Genomic DNA, 12,971 nt, shown 5'->3' with positions numbered 1-12,971 from the left:
TCTCATGTCAAAATGAGGGCTGGTAACATGAAGCAATAGGAACACCAACTTTTCTCAGAATCACCTTTCTTCCCGCTGAGCCAATGTGAATCTTCTGTCTGAGCTGGCGCTTTATGTTTTAATCACTGCAGTGCTGAGAGCACAAACTCACTCCTCCCCTGCACTTTGCGAGAACCTTTTTTAATTTTGTAGTTTCCCTTTAATGTGTTTTCTCTCTGGCTGTGGCTCTTAACCTAGTTTCCCAATCATTTGTCTGAGGACAAGCCACATGGCATTAGCAGGAGAAAAAAAAAGCCAGAAACAGAGAGGAACAAAACCCTGCATTCAATAAGTCTTTCTAAAAAACGTTCTTTATTAATTTTCTCTTTCCTTATCCAAGAAAGTGCTTCCTCAATAATAATCCAGCAATCCAGCAGGCCTTCTGGTTTATTGCATTTTTCTAATGAAATGCTCTGATACAGACAGGCAATCAAGGAGCAATTCGGTGAAAGGAGAAGAGAGAGAGGGAAAATGGAGGAGGTAGTATGTAAGTCATTTTGGGAGCACAGCTAGCTTTAATCTGTTAGAGTAGGTAGTGCAGGGTGACAGTAAAGGCTGCAGACCGAGCAACTAGGATTGCAGGGTTTGAGTTTCGCTCTTGACCACGTTCTCATCCTCTCTCAACCAGTCACTCTTTACAAGACACTGTCCAGTAACGCAGAAACATCACTGCTGTGCAAAATTGTGACTTGAGCAAGAAGCTACAGAGATAAAACTGATCAAACGGCTATCCAACACTGACTTAAATTAGTTATTACAACCGCAGTTGACATAATCAACTCCGGTAACAAAAAATAACAAATAATACACTGAACCGGAAATATGGAAACATTCAGTATGCAATATTTCTGTTCAAACCTCCATTGACTATTTTAATTAATAGTTTGAAAGAAATGTATGCCATTAGTAACTCATTTTTGCTACTCTGCCATTATAGAGGTATCGTCATTCTCTGACTACCTACACGTGGTGCTCCCCTGGGATCAGTTTTGGGTGTACTTTTTTTAATATTTGCTGCAAATGGGTCTCATAAAAGACCCTTGTTTGTGTATTTTCATGCTGATAATATTCTACTTTACATTGCCCTAAAACCTTGTCAATCACTCAATGGTAGACACACTATGGAAATACAGTGTGAAATATTAGTATTTTTAAATATTTAAGTATTCAGAAGTAATTCAGGCTTTTATCTCCAACTTTTACTAACGTTATTTCAACCATCAACTAATTCCAAGAGCCAAGAAAACGTCATCAATTACATTGTCAAGATGCTGAAAGATGTTAGCTGCAGCACATCCTTAGATTTTAAAGCACCTGGGAGACCAAACGATCCTATAACTCTCTTTATAAAATAAACTATTTTATAGATAAATGTTTGGCTTTAACTTAAGAATATTCCAACATTATGCAGTACACTGCATAATGTTTGCTGCAGTTACATTTGACAAAACAATCTTTCTGTTCTGTTTTCAGTCCCTTCCCTTCATCACATTCTCATCTATCTCATTTCCATTAATCCACGCTTCTCTTCCTCCACCCTTGCTCCTACCTGGATTATTTTAACCCAGTGTGACACCTCTGTTTATCCCTATGATTTTATATATTTTAAATGTCTATTTGTATTGACGCTGCCATCGTTAACTCTCTCTGAAAGGCGTAAACAGGGTGTGTACCTGCAGAATCAGAGACAACTCCCCTCCTTGATTCCAGGCTCCATTAATCATTGAGAGCAAGGATTTCCCTGAAGCCTGCTCTCTTTTCAGGCAGCAGACAACATCAGGTTGACAAGGCCCCACATAACACGCAAGCACATTATCAGACATTGTTTCAAAATCTCTCTTTTCATTAACAATCAACTCTAGTCAATGCTTTCTTTTCTGTTGTTCCTTATTATGCACAGATTGGATCTGCGGAATGGGATTTACTTTCATTATCTGTTGTTGTTGAGTGTGTTATACTCTGTACAGCAATTCAATACACCCCTTTTGGACTCTTAAATGTACAAGTTCTTGATCCCTTTATATTAAACTTTGTAAGAGTTTTAGTAGACTTGACATGTGGATCCTTCATAGCTTTGAAATTAAATATGTTTAAAAAAATCTCTAAATATAAATGATTTAGAATTCCGGCTCAAGGTTATTTCACTTTACTCTGAGTGATTCTTAAAAATCCATCAACCTAACCTCTTAAAGCCGCCACTTAAGGATGTTAGTCTTTTTCAAAAGAGGAGAAACTTGGTTAGAAGTAAACAGACTTAAGAGAATGTGATGGGAAATGATGGCCCTTTTGGAAAATAACTGGAATTATTCAGTTTTAAAGGAAAATTTAAAAAAAGATCGTATTTACATTTAGCAAAAGAACATTCCTCTGGCATGCCATTCACTATTGAAACGCTTGACATGGAGATGGAATGGAAATGTTTCCTGAGTTTTTATTGACCTTTGAAAAATGCATGCATTTATGAACACATACTTCTGTCAACAAGCTCACACCTCTGGCAAGCAAGCGCATGCTGGCTCACACCACAAACACACACCCACACTTTTCTGAGTGGCAGGTGCATGAGAGATAAATACTTGAATATTGAAGGTGCGTGTGTGCGTGCGTGCCTGTCTCCCAGATCATTCGTCTGCATTCCAGGTAATTGGACTGGCCAACAGCTGAGTCCCATTAGCCTTGATTACAGAATTCAGTACTATGGAGAGGAAAGAAAGAGAGCGAGAGAGGGGGGTACACAAGTATTTGTAAGGCTTTATGACGTTTTTAAGTAGGCATCTGTGTGCGTAATAATGCCACGTTTGGGGTTTCTGGCTGAAAAAAGTACATGACCGAGCCATGAAAAGTAACTACAACCACAAAAACCACAGGCAATGACATCACATCTACTCAGCTGGTAGGAATCAGCCCACACTCCCATGTTTTGTTTGTGTGGTCGGTTTGAAGAATAAACAGCTACATCAAAAAGATCACAGATACAACATTATAATGACGCCAGAATGTTGTTTAGTCTATCCAGGCCACTATCCATCCAGTATATTTGCCCTTAAATCACATTAAAGCGCAATTGACTCTGGTTAAAGGCATTTTGATCGTCATCAGCCCAGGAAATGTGTATTTAATCTTCTCAGCGTTTTTTTCTGTCCCTCCATGTGTCCACCTCCAGCCTTCCCCCCCCCCCTAGCTTTATCCCTGTCTCTCCCTCTCTCTTCTATCTTTGTCTGGCCCTCTCTGATGGTAGTGTCTCAGGTTTGGGTGATTGATTTTAGTTCTGGACGGCTGGCAGAAAAGTAGCCTGAACACTGGTGTGCAGCAGGGACTGCACTCTGCTCTGACTCTGTGATGAATTACTGGCCTTTTAATACACACAGTACAGACAGTGTGAGTGGAAAAAAAAGAAAGATGGTATGAGAAGGGATGGATCCATGTTAAAATGTCAACAGAAAAGAGAGGACTGTGTGGAGAGCAATGCAAAAGGAAAAAATGGCTATATATCAAGGGTTGAAGAGAAGAAGCAAACCAGTAACGAGTAAAAAAATAAGTAGGTGGATTGAATTTTTTTAATTGCTTATGTGACTAGAATATGAGAACAGTCTGTGTAGTTCCCGTTTTCTAGAAAGGCCTCTGTCATTGCTTTAAATGACTCATGCAGAATGTGAAGACGCATGAAGTGTTGGAAGCTAGAGGGAGGAAAAACGTTCTGCCCGTCATGAAATTGAATTTAACATTGAAACATAGTCTCTCACTTAGTCAAGTGTGATGCCCTTTCTTTGAATAGTCAGGCTTCCTTTGCCACTTCACAGCCAACAGAGGCGCATAATGGGAAACAGCTTTTCTGCAACTGAATTATGCAATCTTTTGAAAAGCTTCTAAACCTTGTATTGATGAGGCATGAGCATTATCACCATTTAGAAAATGTCTAAGGTCTTTAACTTAAAAAAACGAACTAAACACAGCAGAACGTTGTGTAGAATTGTCACATATGGCTCTGCTTTCTTTTTTACGAATAATTTGTTATCTAAAAAATATAACAAACAATACATCTGCATGCACTTGGATCTTTTAACTTGCAAACTCACGTAAATAAATAAACCAGAAGGCACTTCATAATTTAAGAATATGACACAACAAGGAAGTAAAAGTTAGAATGCCTTTTATTGTAGCAGCTTAATTATGACAAAATCAACATGTTTTGACCAAGGTCTTTTTTGGGGCTGACAACAAACAGAATACAAGTGAGTAGCTTCACAAATATAGTAGTAAAAATCAATGGGAGGGAATCACATAGCCTGGTGATACTATGAAATAAGATGAGGAGATTACACAGAAAGAAACATATCATATATGGAAATAGGTGAACATGGCTGTCATTATGTTTTATTTTGTCTGTTAAAAACATTGGGGATGCACATGCAACATGTATATCGTCATTGAGACCAGGATCCAATAAGTTTAATTTGGTTTAATTTCTGACACTTATTTCCCCTTAAACAAAATATGTCCTCTATGTGCAATTATGCATCATTAGGGTTGGTAAGTGCATGGGCTAATTGTGTGTAATTTGAATGGCATATGTATGCCCTGTAAGACAATCCCTTAAGCATATTGTGTGGCTTATGTTATAAAATCAATCCACACATGGCCAAGTCAGATGGTATAAAGGAGTGTATCTGTTTGTGTTAACATCACCTGTACTTATCTTAGGGTTTTGTCAAACAAAAGCGTAGGGAAAACTTAACTCAACAAAGTATGACTTTCAATAATGACACAATACCTTAAAGGTGAGGTGCGCTAGAATTTGAAAATACATAGCCGGAAAAAATCTGCCACTTCCTTACAGAGCCCCTCCTCCAACACACACAATGTGCACATGACCAATGAGGGCACGAGATAAGTTTGTGCACAGATGGAAGGCTGACAGGCAGGTAGGCCATCCAGTTATTTTAGCCAGGCCGGCTAAAATGATTGGTCGTGCTTTTTACGGTACTACGGCTTCCACAGATTACATTTTGTATGGATTTTTTGTCAAAGCACTTAAGATATTCATTGCTATCGGGATGTTAAGAGCATTCCATGGAATATAACAAAAAGTTTATCTCGAGCCGGTTTCTCAAACTTACCTACCTCACCTTTAAACAGTGTTTGAGGAAATATGTTCATATTAGATATTTCAATGTTTTCTAATCCACTCACACAGAGATACCCAGACAGAAGTTACAAGCGATCATAAGCTAAAAAGAAGAATCATACCTTGCAGGGGTTGTGTTTGTACAGTTTGTGTGTTACAACCTGTATAATTGAAAGGAAATACATAAAATAAGGCTTCTTATTATACAAGGGCAAACACATACACATTAGAAGCAGCAGCAGCAGACAGTAACAATGAACTGACCAGAGACTCCATGATGAGGTCATCAGTATCCAGCGTGGATTTATCTGAGCCTCCAGTCATCATGAAGATGGAGAAAAGTGTATATCGCTATGGCTAATGAAACCCCGGGGATTTCAGGGTTTAGGGTTCATAAAGTATTTATGGTATGTTCATTAAGTATTGATTTAGCCGTTAGAGAGCATTTAGACACACAGACAATCCCTATGAAATATAAGACCTTGGTGTGAGGAAGAGGAAGATGGAGGAAGGCAGACATGCAGAGAGAGAATGAGGTTGCGGTGAGGAATGAATGGAAATGAAGGAGAGTGAAGATGGAGAGGGAAATGTAGGATATTGAAGAGGGAGAAGAGCGCGAGAAGGGGAAATTCTGCTCTTTCAATATTAATTAGGAATTCAGATCGCATTTTTTAGACAGCAAGTAAGAGGAGATTAGGGTTGAATCTGAGGAAGAGGAGTGGCAAATGTAGGAAATAGAAGTAATGAAAGCATGGAGGAGGAGCATGATAAAGGGGAAAGTTAGGGATAAAGAGGAGGTGGGCTGAAGGAGGAAGAATAGATGGATTAAAAAAGGAAATGAGCAGGATTAGGTTTAAAACAAGCTTGAGAGGTAAGAGGAAGCCATCTACACATAATGAATAGAAAGTCTAATTCCCCTAAAACATCCTGCCTCTTTACATAAGTGCTCTGCCTGTTGTTTTTAAAGAATGTCTCCCTTTAGTCTTCTCTTAACTCTTTCTCTTCTTTCGAACCATCCATTTTCAATACCTGCTTATTCCCAGGGTCGTGCGAGGATGTGATCGCCATTTCTGATGTGAAGAGTTGCTATATTTATAATGCAGACCGGATTGCAAAGATATGTGACATTCAAGTGGCGTCTCACCTCATATCCATCCGTCTTGCATACAGACCCAGCAGGTGTTTTTCACAGGTATTTAACCGTTGCTTTGACCTCTCTTTACCCTCTAGCTCTTCAGCAGGTGTCGTTGCTTTTCAGGGTAACCAGAAAGTGGCATGATAGAAGGTGCAGACCTGCTATAATGATGCAGCAATGAGGTTTAATGGGGCTGAAAACACAGGCTGACTGGCTGGCAGGCAGGCTTATACACAGCCAGGGAGAGGCACAGTTGGTGTGAAGCTGTTTCCAGCTTGTGACAGATGTTACGGAGAGGGAGAGAGGGAGAGAGACAAAGAGACAGAGGGACAAACAGACAGAGAAAGAGAGAGAGAGAGTGACTAATTTGCAACATGCAGAGGGAGAGATCACCGGGAAGCAACTTTGTGCAAATGGCAACTTTGAGCAAAGTCAAACAGAGTTCATTCACATGTAGGTGCTCTAAAGCACTTTAGCTCGTATCCCAGAAGTACTTGGGCAAATACATGGTTTTGCAGCCAACTGTGTCTGGAGATGGTGTAGTAGAGTGTAATGTGATTTCGACAACCCACCCCTGTTGATTTTGTACCCATCACACTCTTGATTTCCCTGGTTTGAGACAATATAAAAAAAGGATTTCCAGGCGAGCAAAGACATGCATAATCAACAACCGGAGGAGTGGAGGAGAGGTTGTGGCATCCCTCTTGTTCACATCAAATCTTTATTCACTTCTTTTGTTACAGCACGGAAAATGTGGTGTGGGAATGTGGCTGGCCCACTTTTTGCTGAATTGGGAAAACCACACTGAGATTTTATTTAATACATATTTTCTTTGGATGAAATTAAATTGCAACCACATTGACCGCAGGGATAGGAACTCTTCTGTTTTACAATGTAATCTTTTTTTATTATGGCTTTCAAACATGGAGAACAGGATTCTGTCAGTGGTGCCTCCATAGATATAGAGGGTGTCTATCTACAACCTCTGTCTAAGGATTGAGGGTGTCGTTTTTCTCAAACTGTGCTGTTGTATTAGCTCTAAAGTGTCTCTACTGTAGGACATTTTTATTATATGTACAGCACTTTGGCTCGACCAAAAATCGTTTATAAATGTGCTATATAAATAAAACTTGATTTGATTTGATAGACGGCCGTAGGACAAATCTGTAGAGCAACTGTAGACTGACACGTTTAAATCCTTTGTGTCTAGATGAGCAAGTCTTTGTTAATATTGACAAAGTCCACAGCCACAGTAACATTTTAAACTACAGCACAGCATAGGCTCAGGTGGGTTTTGGAGCTAATTTGTTTGAATGACAGAAGCTCAGAGACCTGCAACTTTTTATCAGTGTGACCGTAAAGTTCTTCTTTTTATTTGAAAGGTTTCTCACAGCAACTGGGTGTATATCACTTCCTGTTTGTCATCCTAGTCCTCATTAACCTGTGTTTTCTGATCCTTACCACTGTGCTGCAGTTTGTCAATGGATATAAACACGGTCCTACTGTATGAGGCAATTTGCCTCAGCCAAAGGACCTTGATTCCATAAACAGGAAGCTCACAGTCAGATATGTCAGAATGTTCTGATGATAATGAAAAGGTCACAGGCCATGCTTTAACCATTTTATAAGTTAGGTTTGCAAAACAAAACACAGAATAGTTTGTATTTTTTAGCATTAGAGCATTTCTGATTAGATTATGTTCCCAAGTGTTTGAATATTTGCCCAATTTGACTTAGCTAAAGCCCTTTCCAAAGTAAAGGATAGGTTTTCTAATGTGTTCTCCTATTTATACTAGGCATTGGGGGATCCCTTCCTAGTGTCTCCTAATATAAGCAATGGGGAGCAAAATAGTGGTTTTCCTTCAAATGTATCAAAACTTAATCTGAGACCATTTTTTGGAAAATGAGACGCCTGTTTTGGAAAATGTTACCTTAGTTTGTGGCAAGCAGAAGGCCTCAGTAACATACTGTAAGTCTTAAAGAACATGACTGAAATAAATGACAACTAAATATGATACAATATCTTTGATGTTGCTGCCTGCATAATTTAACACACCCACAAGCATGAAAGCAAATGTAAAAGATGACATTGAAAGCCAGTTGCCCTGTGTGGGAAGACAAACTGAGGCACTCTATGTGTTGGACACTCTGCCAAAGGGAATCCCTGCTGAAAAAGAGACATTAAGATTCAGAAAGAAAGGTAAAATATTCCTTCACCGAATACATAGACCTCCCACTCTTTAAAGCTTTTCTTGCCACAAACTATTCATGCAGCCAGGTATATATCACACATATATGTTTTTTTTCCTAGCACTAAAATAAAACTAAACAGTGGATTCCTGCCAATTAGAAGTATACAGCAAAGCAGCCAGTACATACTTTAAGTATTTATTTAATTTCCCATACCAACAGTGGAGTCACACCCACACACACACACAAGTGTTGAGTGTTGTACCCTACCATGAAGATGTGCAAAGTTAGAACCATCCATACAAGCATTCCTAAGAAACTATATTTCTAAATATCCTGAAAGGATGGAATGATTTCGCGTGACATTAGTTGAGTATGTTACGTTTGTGAAATCAGGAGGGTGGCTGTGGCTCAGTGGATAGACTGCTGGACTTCGAATCAGGGGATACCAAGTTTGAGTCCCACTGCAGTCAGCATGTCGTTGTGTCCCTAGGCAAGACACTTCACCCCAAATTGCTCCTGTGGGGATTGTCCACAGTACTGAATGTATGTAAGTCACTTTGGATAAAAGCGTCTAACAAATGACATGTAATGTAATGTAAAAGTTACATCTGTTACATGAGTTAAAGTGCAACACCGGGCTGGTGTTTTTTTATGATCCTTTCCATCCTCGCCAGCCTTCTCTGCATGTTGACTTAAGCAGACTTTGAGTAGAAATGTATTAGTGAAACAAACGTAAACAAACTTTATCTTGGAGAAAATAGGTATCCCTCCAAACGCAATTCACAATGACTGTATGATAATATACATTTTAGAAGACTAGACTGTTCCCTCACACTCTCTCCTGCAACCATCCCTCTTTAATTAGCTAGAACTCCAGTTACACGCACATGCACACACAAACATGCACGCACAAACATGCACGCACAGCCTTTGGTCTCCTGCCGAGGATCATTTCAATGGAGTGCAGCTAAACAGAACCAAAATAATTGAAGTGTACCACTCTAACTAACTGAGAGCCATATTAGAAAGAAGTTCCCTCATTCCCTCAAACAACTTTAATGTGACTCGGTTAACATCTATGAATCCTGAGGGGCTTTCCTTATTGCTTCAGGGGTTCTAAGTAGGAAGCGGGTGCGCTGCCTTTTCAATGAAATGTTTATTCCCCTTTTGAGCAGAGTTCGGCACCTAAGTTCAATTCACAGATATTTTCCAGTCATGAATATGGAAAGGAATGACTTGAATGGCACTGGGTTAGCCTTTAATGCATTTACTGCTACAAAACAAGCTTTTAGTGGAGGGCTAAAGTAAACACTTTAATTTCTCTTACTTCAGTTTGAGCATTTTACTTATCCAAAATGAGATTGTCCTTGTGCTAATCAAAACAGTTATTTTTTGCTTAGCACAAGTGAAATCTCATATCAAGATGTATCCAGCCGAAGTGAGGATGAATCCAACAGTACTGTCCATTTCTAGAGTGTAATGCTGATCTTGAAGAAAATAGTTTTGTGAAAAGAATTACCATTAATAAATAGCATAAAAGCTTCTATTCTGGGACCCACATTTTCCATCATTGCTGAGTCTCCAAAATTAGTCGAGATGTTTTTCTTGTCTTTCTTTTTTTCTATGTAATCTAAGTGATATTAAGTGTCTTCTGCCCCTGTGTCTCCCTACAGCAACAGGAGCAGGACCCCACCAACCTCTATATCTCCAACCTGCCGCTGTCCATGGATGAGCAGGAGCTGGAGAACATGCTGAAGCCCTTCGGTCATGTCATCTCCACGCGGATACTGAGGGACGCCAACGGCCTGAGCAGAGGAGTCGGCTTTGCCAGGTATGCATCCAAACTTTCTCCAAAACTGATTATACATCCCGTTATAGTTTAATGTACGCTTTTGCTGGGCAACTAACATAACTTATCAGGCACAATATAATACGGAATCATAGTTATCAAGCCAAGCTATCACACATTTGAGTGGTTACAACTGTTTATATCCTACAAAGAAGAAGCAACATTATCTCAAGTTAACTCTGCCATTTTCCACCCAATTACTTCTAGCTGTAACTGCACTTTCCAGTACCCTTGGCCCCTTCACCCTGCTCTGTTTGTGTGTGTTTGTGTGAGTTTGTGTGTTTTACGTGTGTATGTGGTCTTCTCAGTTACACCGTGGAGTGTGCCAGTGATTAGAATGCAGCCGGGGCTCTATTCAGGGTCACTGGCTGTGTGTAGAAAACCCAAGACCCACACAGACATGCATGCACACAGCTCGGAACGCCATCTTTCTCTCTCACACACACACACACACACACACACACACACACACACACACACACACACACACACACACACACACACACACACACACACACACACACACACACACACACACACACACACACACACACACACACACACACATACCATGTATACATCACTTCATGGGACATTACATTGACTTACATGCATTTCCTGGAGACTTATCCTAACCTTAACCATAGCCAACACATGCCTAACCCTTACCTTTAACCTTACCCTTACCCTAACCCTAATCCTAAACCTAACCAAGTCTTCACCCTAAAATTAAGGATTCCCCTCATGGGGACCTCCAATTTGTCCCCATAAGGGAAGCGAGTCCCCACACGTGACTGTGTAAACAGATGTAGGTCCCCACAAGTATAGTAATGCTAGGACACACACACACACACACACACACACACACACACACACACACACACACACACACACACACACACACACACACACACACACACAAACTGGCTTTTGCTTGCCAAGCAGGCAATTAGTCATTGAGCTGTGATTGGGTGAGCGGAGCTGAATGGGGGCAGACAAAGAGGACATGACACACAACAGATCAGACTGAATGGAGCTTTTAAACCCGGACAAAGGAGAGGAAACCCCATAGAAAACACTGTGACTGACACACACGCAGGGCCTACCTCAGGCTTTTTTTCTTTCTCAGGCATGCATATTGTATACAAGCAAGCACAAAAGGCAGACATTTAATGTATTTTAATGACATTTGCATTCACACATAACCACATACAGTACATTCAAACTTGTAAAAAAGCAACTCTAGTGTAAATTGATGGTCCTTAAGTATCCCCTCTATCTTTTCTCTCTCCCTCTCAGGATGGAGTCGACGGAGAAGTGCGATGTGGTCATTCAAAATTTCAACGGCAAATTTTTAAAAACTCCTCCAGGCATGACAGGTAGGTGTCGATCACCGAGACAATTGCATTGCACTGGCAGAGCTGGTGTTTTTTTCTACAGAGAGAGTTTCTCAATAGGTCAGGGTGCTCATATTGATGCAGCAGCAGTGGCATCACACACTCAATCCTCCTACACACACCAAAGTTGGTTCCCTCAAAGGTCAGAATATTTTAGTGTGTTAGTCTAACTCTGTTTGCCACCAACCTTTAAAAGCACCTCCAATGATTTCTGAGTTTTGTAATGGAAGTCATCTTTAAACGTCTAATTGGTGAGAATCCAGCAGTCTTGTCATGTTTCCCCTGCGCACATCATGGTGTTGTTATTTGCAGAGAAAAGTTGGAAAGCTTGCAGAGCTGGTGCTGGATATTGTTTAACAAATCTATAACGACAGAAAAACGTGTAAAGTGTATGAGCTCAGTTATGGATACCAATATCATGCTTATCTTCAGCGCCTTAGTTTGAGAAATATAAACACATTTCCCCACAATGGATACACCCGTAACTGTCACAATTACCAGTGTATTTTCATGTTTTATCAGTCACACACAGGGCATCTCCGCCTTTTGGTGTTACAACATCTGTCTGTGTACAAGCCGTGTCAGTGTGGCTGAGAATATATCGGCATCATCTCTGCTCCCTCTCTCTGTCCCATCCTCAGAACACCTTGGGTTGATTTAGTAGGAAGATCTGAGTGATTCATTGACTATTGACTGTGCGGGACGCATATTGAGACGCACACATGCACAAGGGTAAGAGAGAAGGGGAAGATGGGGTTGTAAGGAGAGATGGATAAAGAGAAAGAAGAAAAGGGGGAGATGCATGAGGAGGAGAATGAGGATGTCATTGGGTGTTGGTGTGAGAGAGCATGACAGAGAGAGGGAGAGCGGGTGAGTAAACATGGAGAGAGATAACAAAGCAAGGACAAGATGGGAGAAAAGGGAAAGCTGAAGTGGGGAGAAGCAAACTGAAAGTGACGCAGAATGAAAGAGAAGAGATGGAGAAACAGAACGATCAAATATAGATAGAGAGAGGGGAGCTGCTCCACGCTGAACAAAATGGAAATCAAGGACAGGGAGCTGTGCCCCATGCTCTGGCAGTATGATTGGTGAGGGACAGCATGGTGGGCGGCTCAGTTTCTCACCCGGACACACAGGCTGCTGTGCTTCTACAGTATATACTGTGAGGTATAGCTGTGTGATTTTGTAGAAAGTGAGTTCATTACATCCTTAGCTGCTGCTTTCTGCAGCCTGC

The 12,971-nt window shown here is 40.5% G+C and overlaps 1 protein-coding gene across 4 annotated transcripts in view; it reads left to right on the top strand.

The window, feature by feature from the left end:
• LOC307045746 (RNA-binding motif, single-stranded-interacting protein 3-like) overlaps nucleotides 1-12,971 on the top strand; it is a 135,439-nt gene that overhangs the window by 76,236 nt on the left and 46,232 nt on the right. For all 4 annotated transcript variants that reach the window (XM_079691675.1, XM_079691677.1, XM_079691676.1 and 1 more), the window contains 2 exons: nucleotides 10,165-10,322; nucleotides 11,640-11,719. In XM_079691675.1, the coding sequence (XP_079547801.1) occupies nucleotides 10,165-10,322; nucleotides 11,640-11,719 (238 nt within the window). The remainder of the gene's footprint in view (nucleotides 1-10,164; nucleotides 10,323-11,639; nucleotides 11,720-12,971) is intronic.

This window comes from Notothenia rossii, assembly GCF_949606895.1.
Source record: "Notothenia rossii genome assembly, chromosome: 7".
Classification (NCBI taxonomy): domain Eukaryota; kingdom Metazoa; phylum Chordata; class Actinopteri; order Perciformes; family Nototheniidae; genus Notothenia; species Notothenia rossii.
Note: the sequence above shows the minus strand (reverse complement) of the source record. Positions and strands in the feature narration are given on the sequence as shown.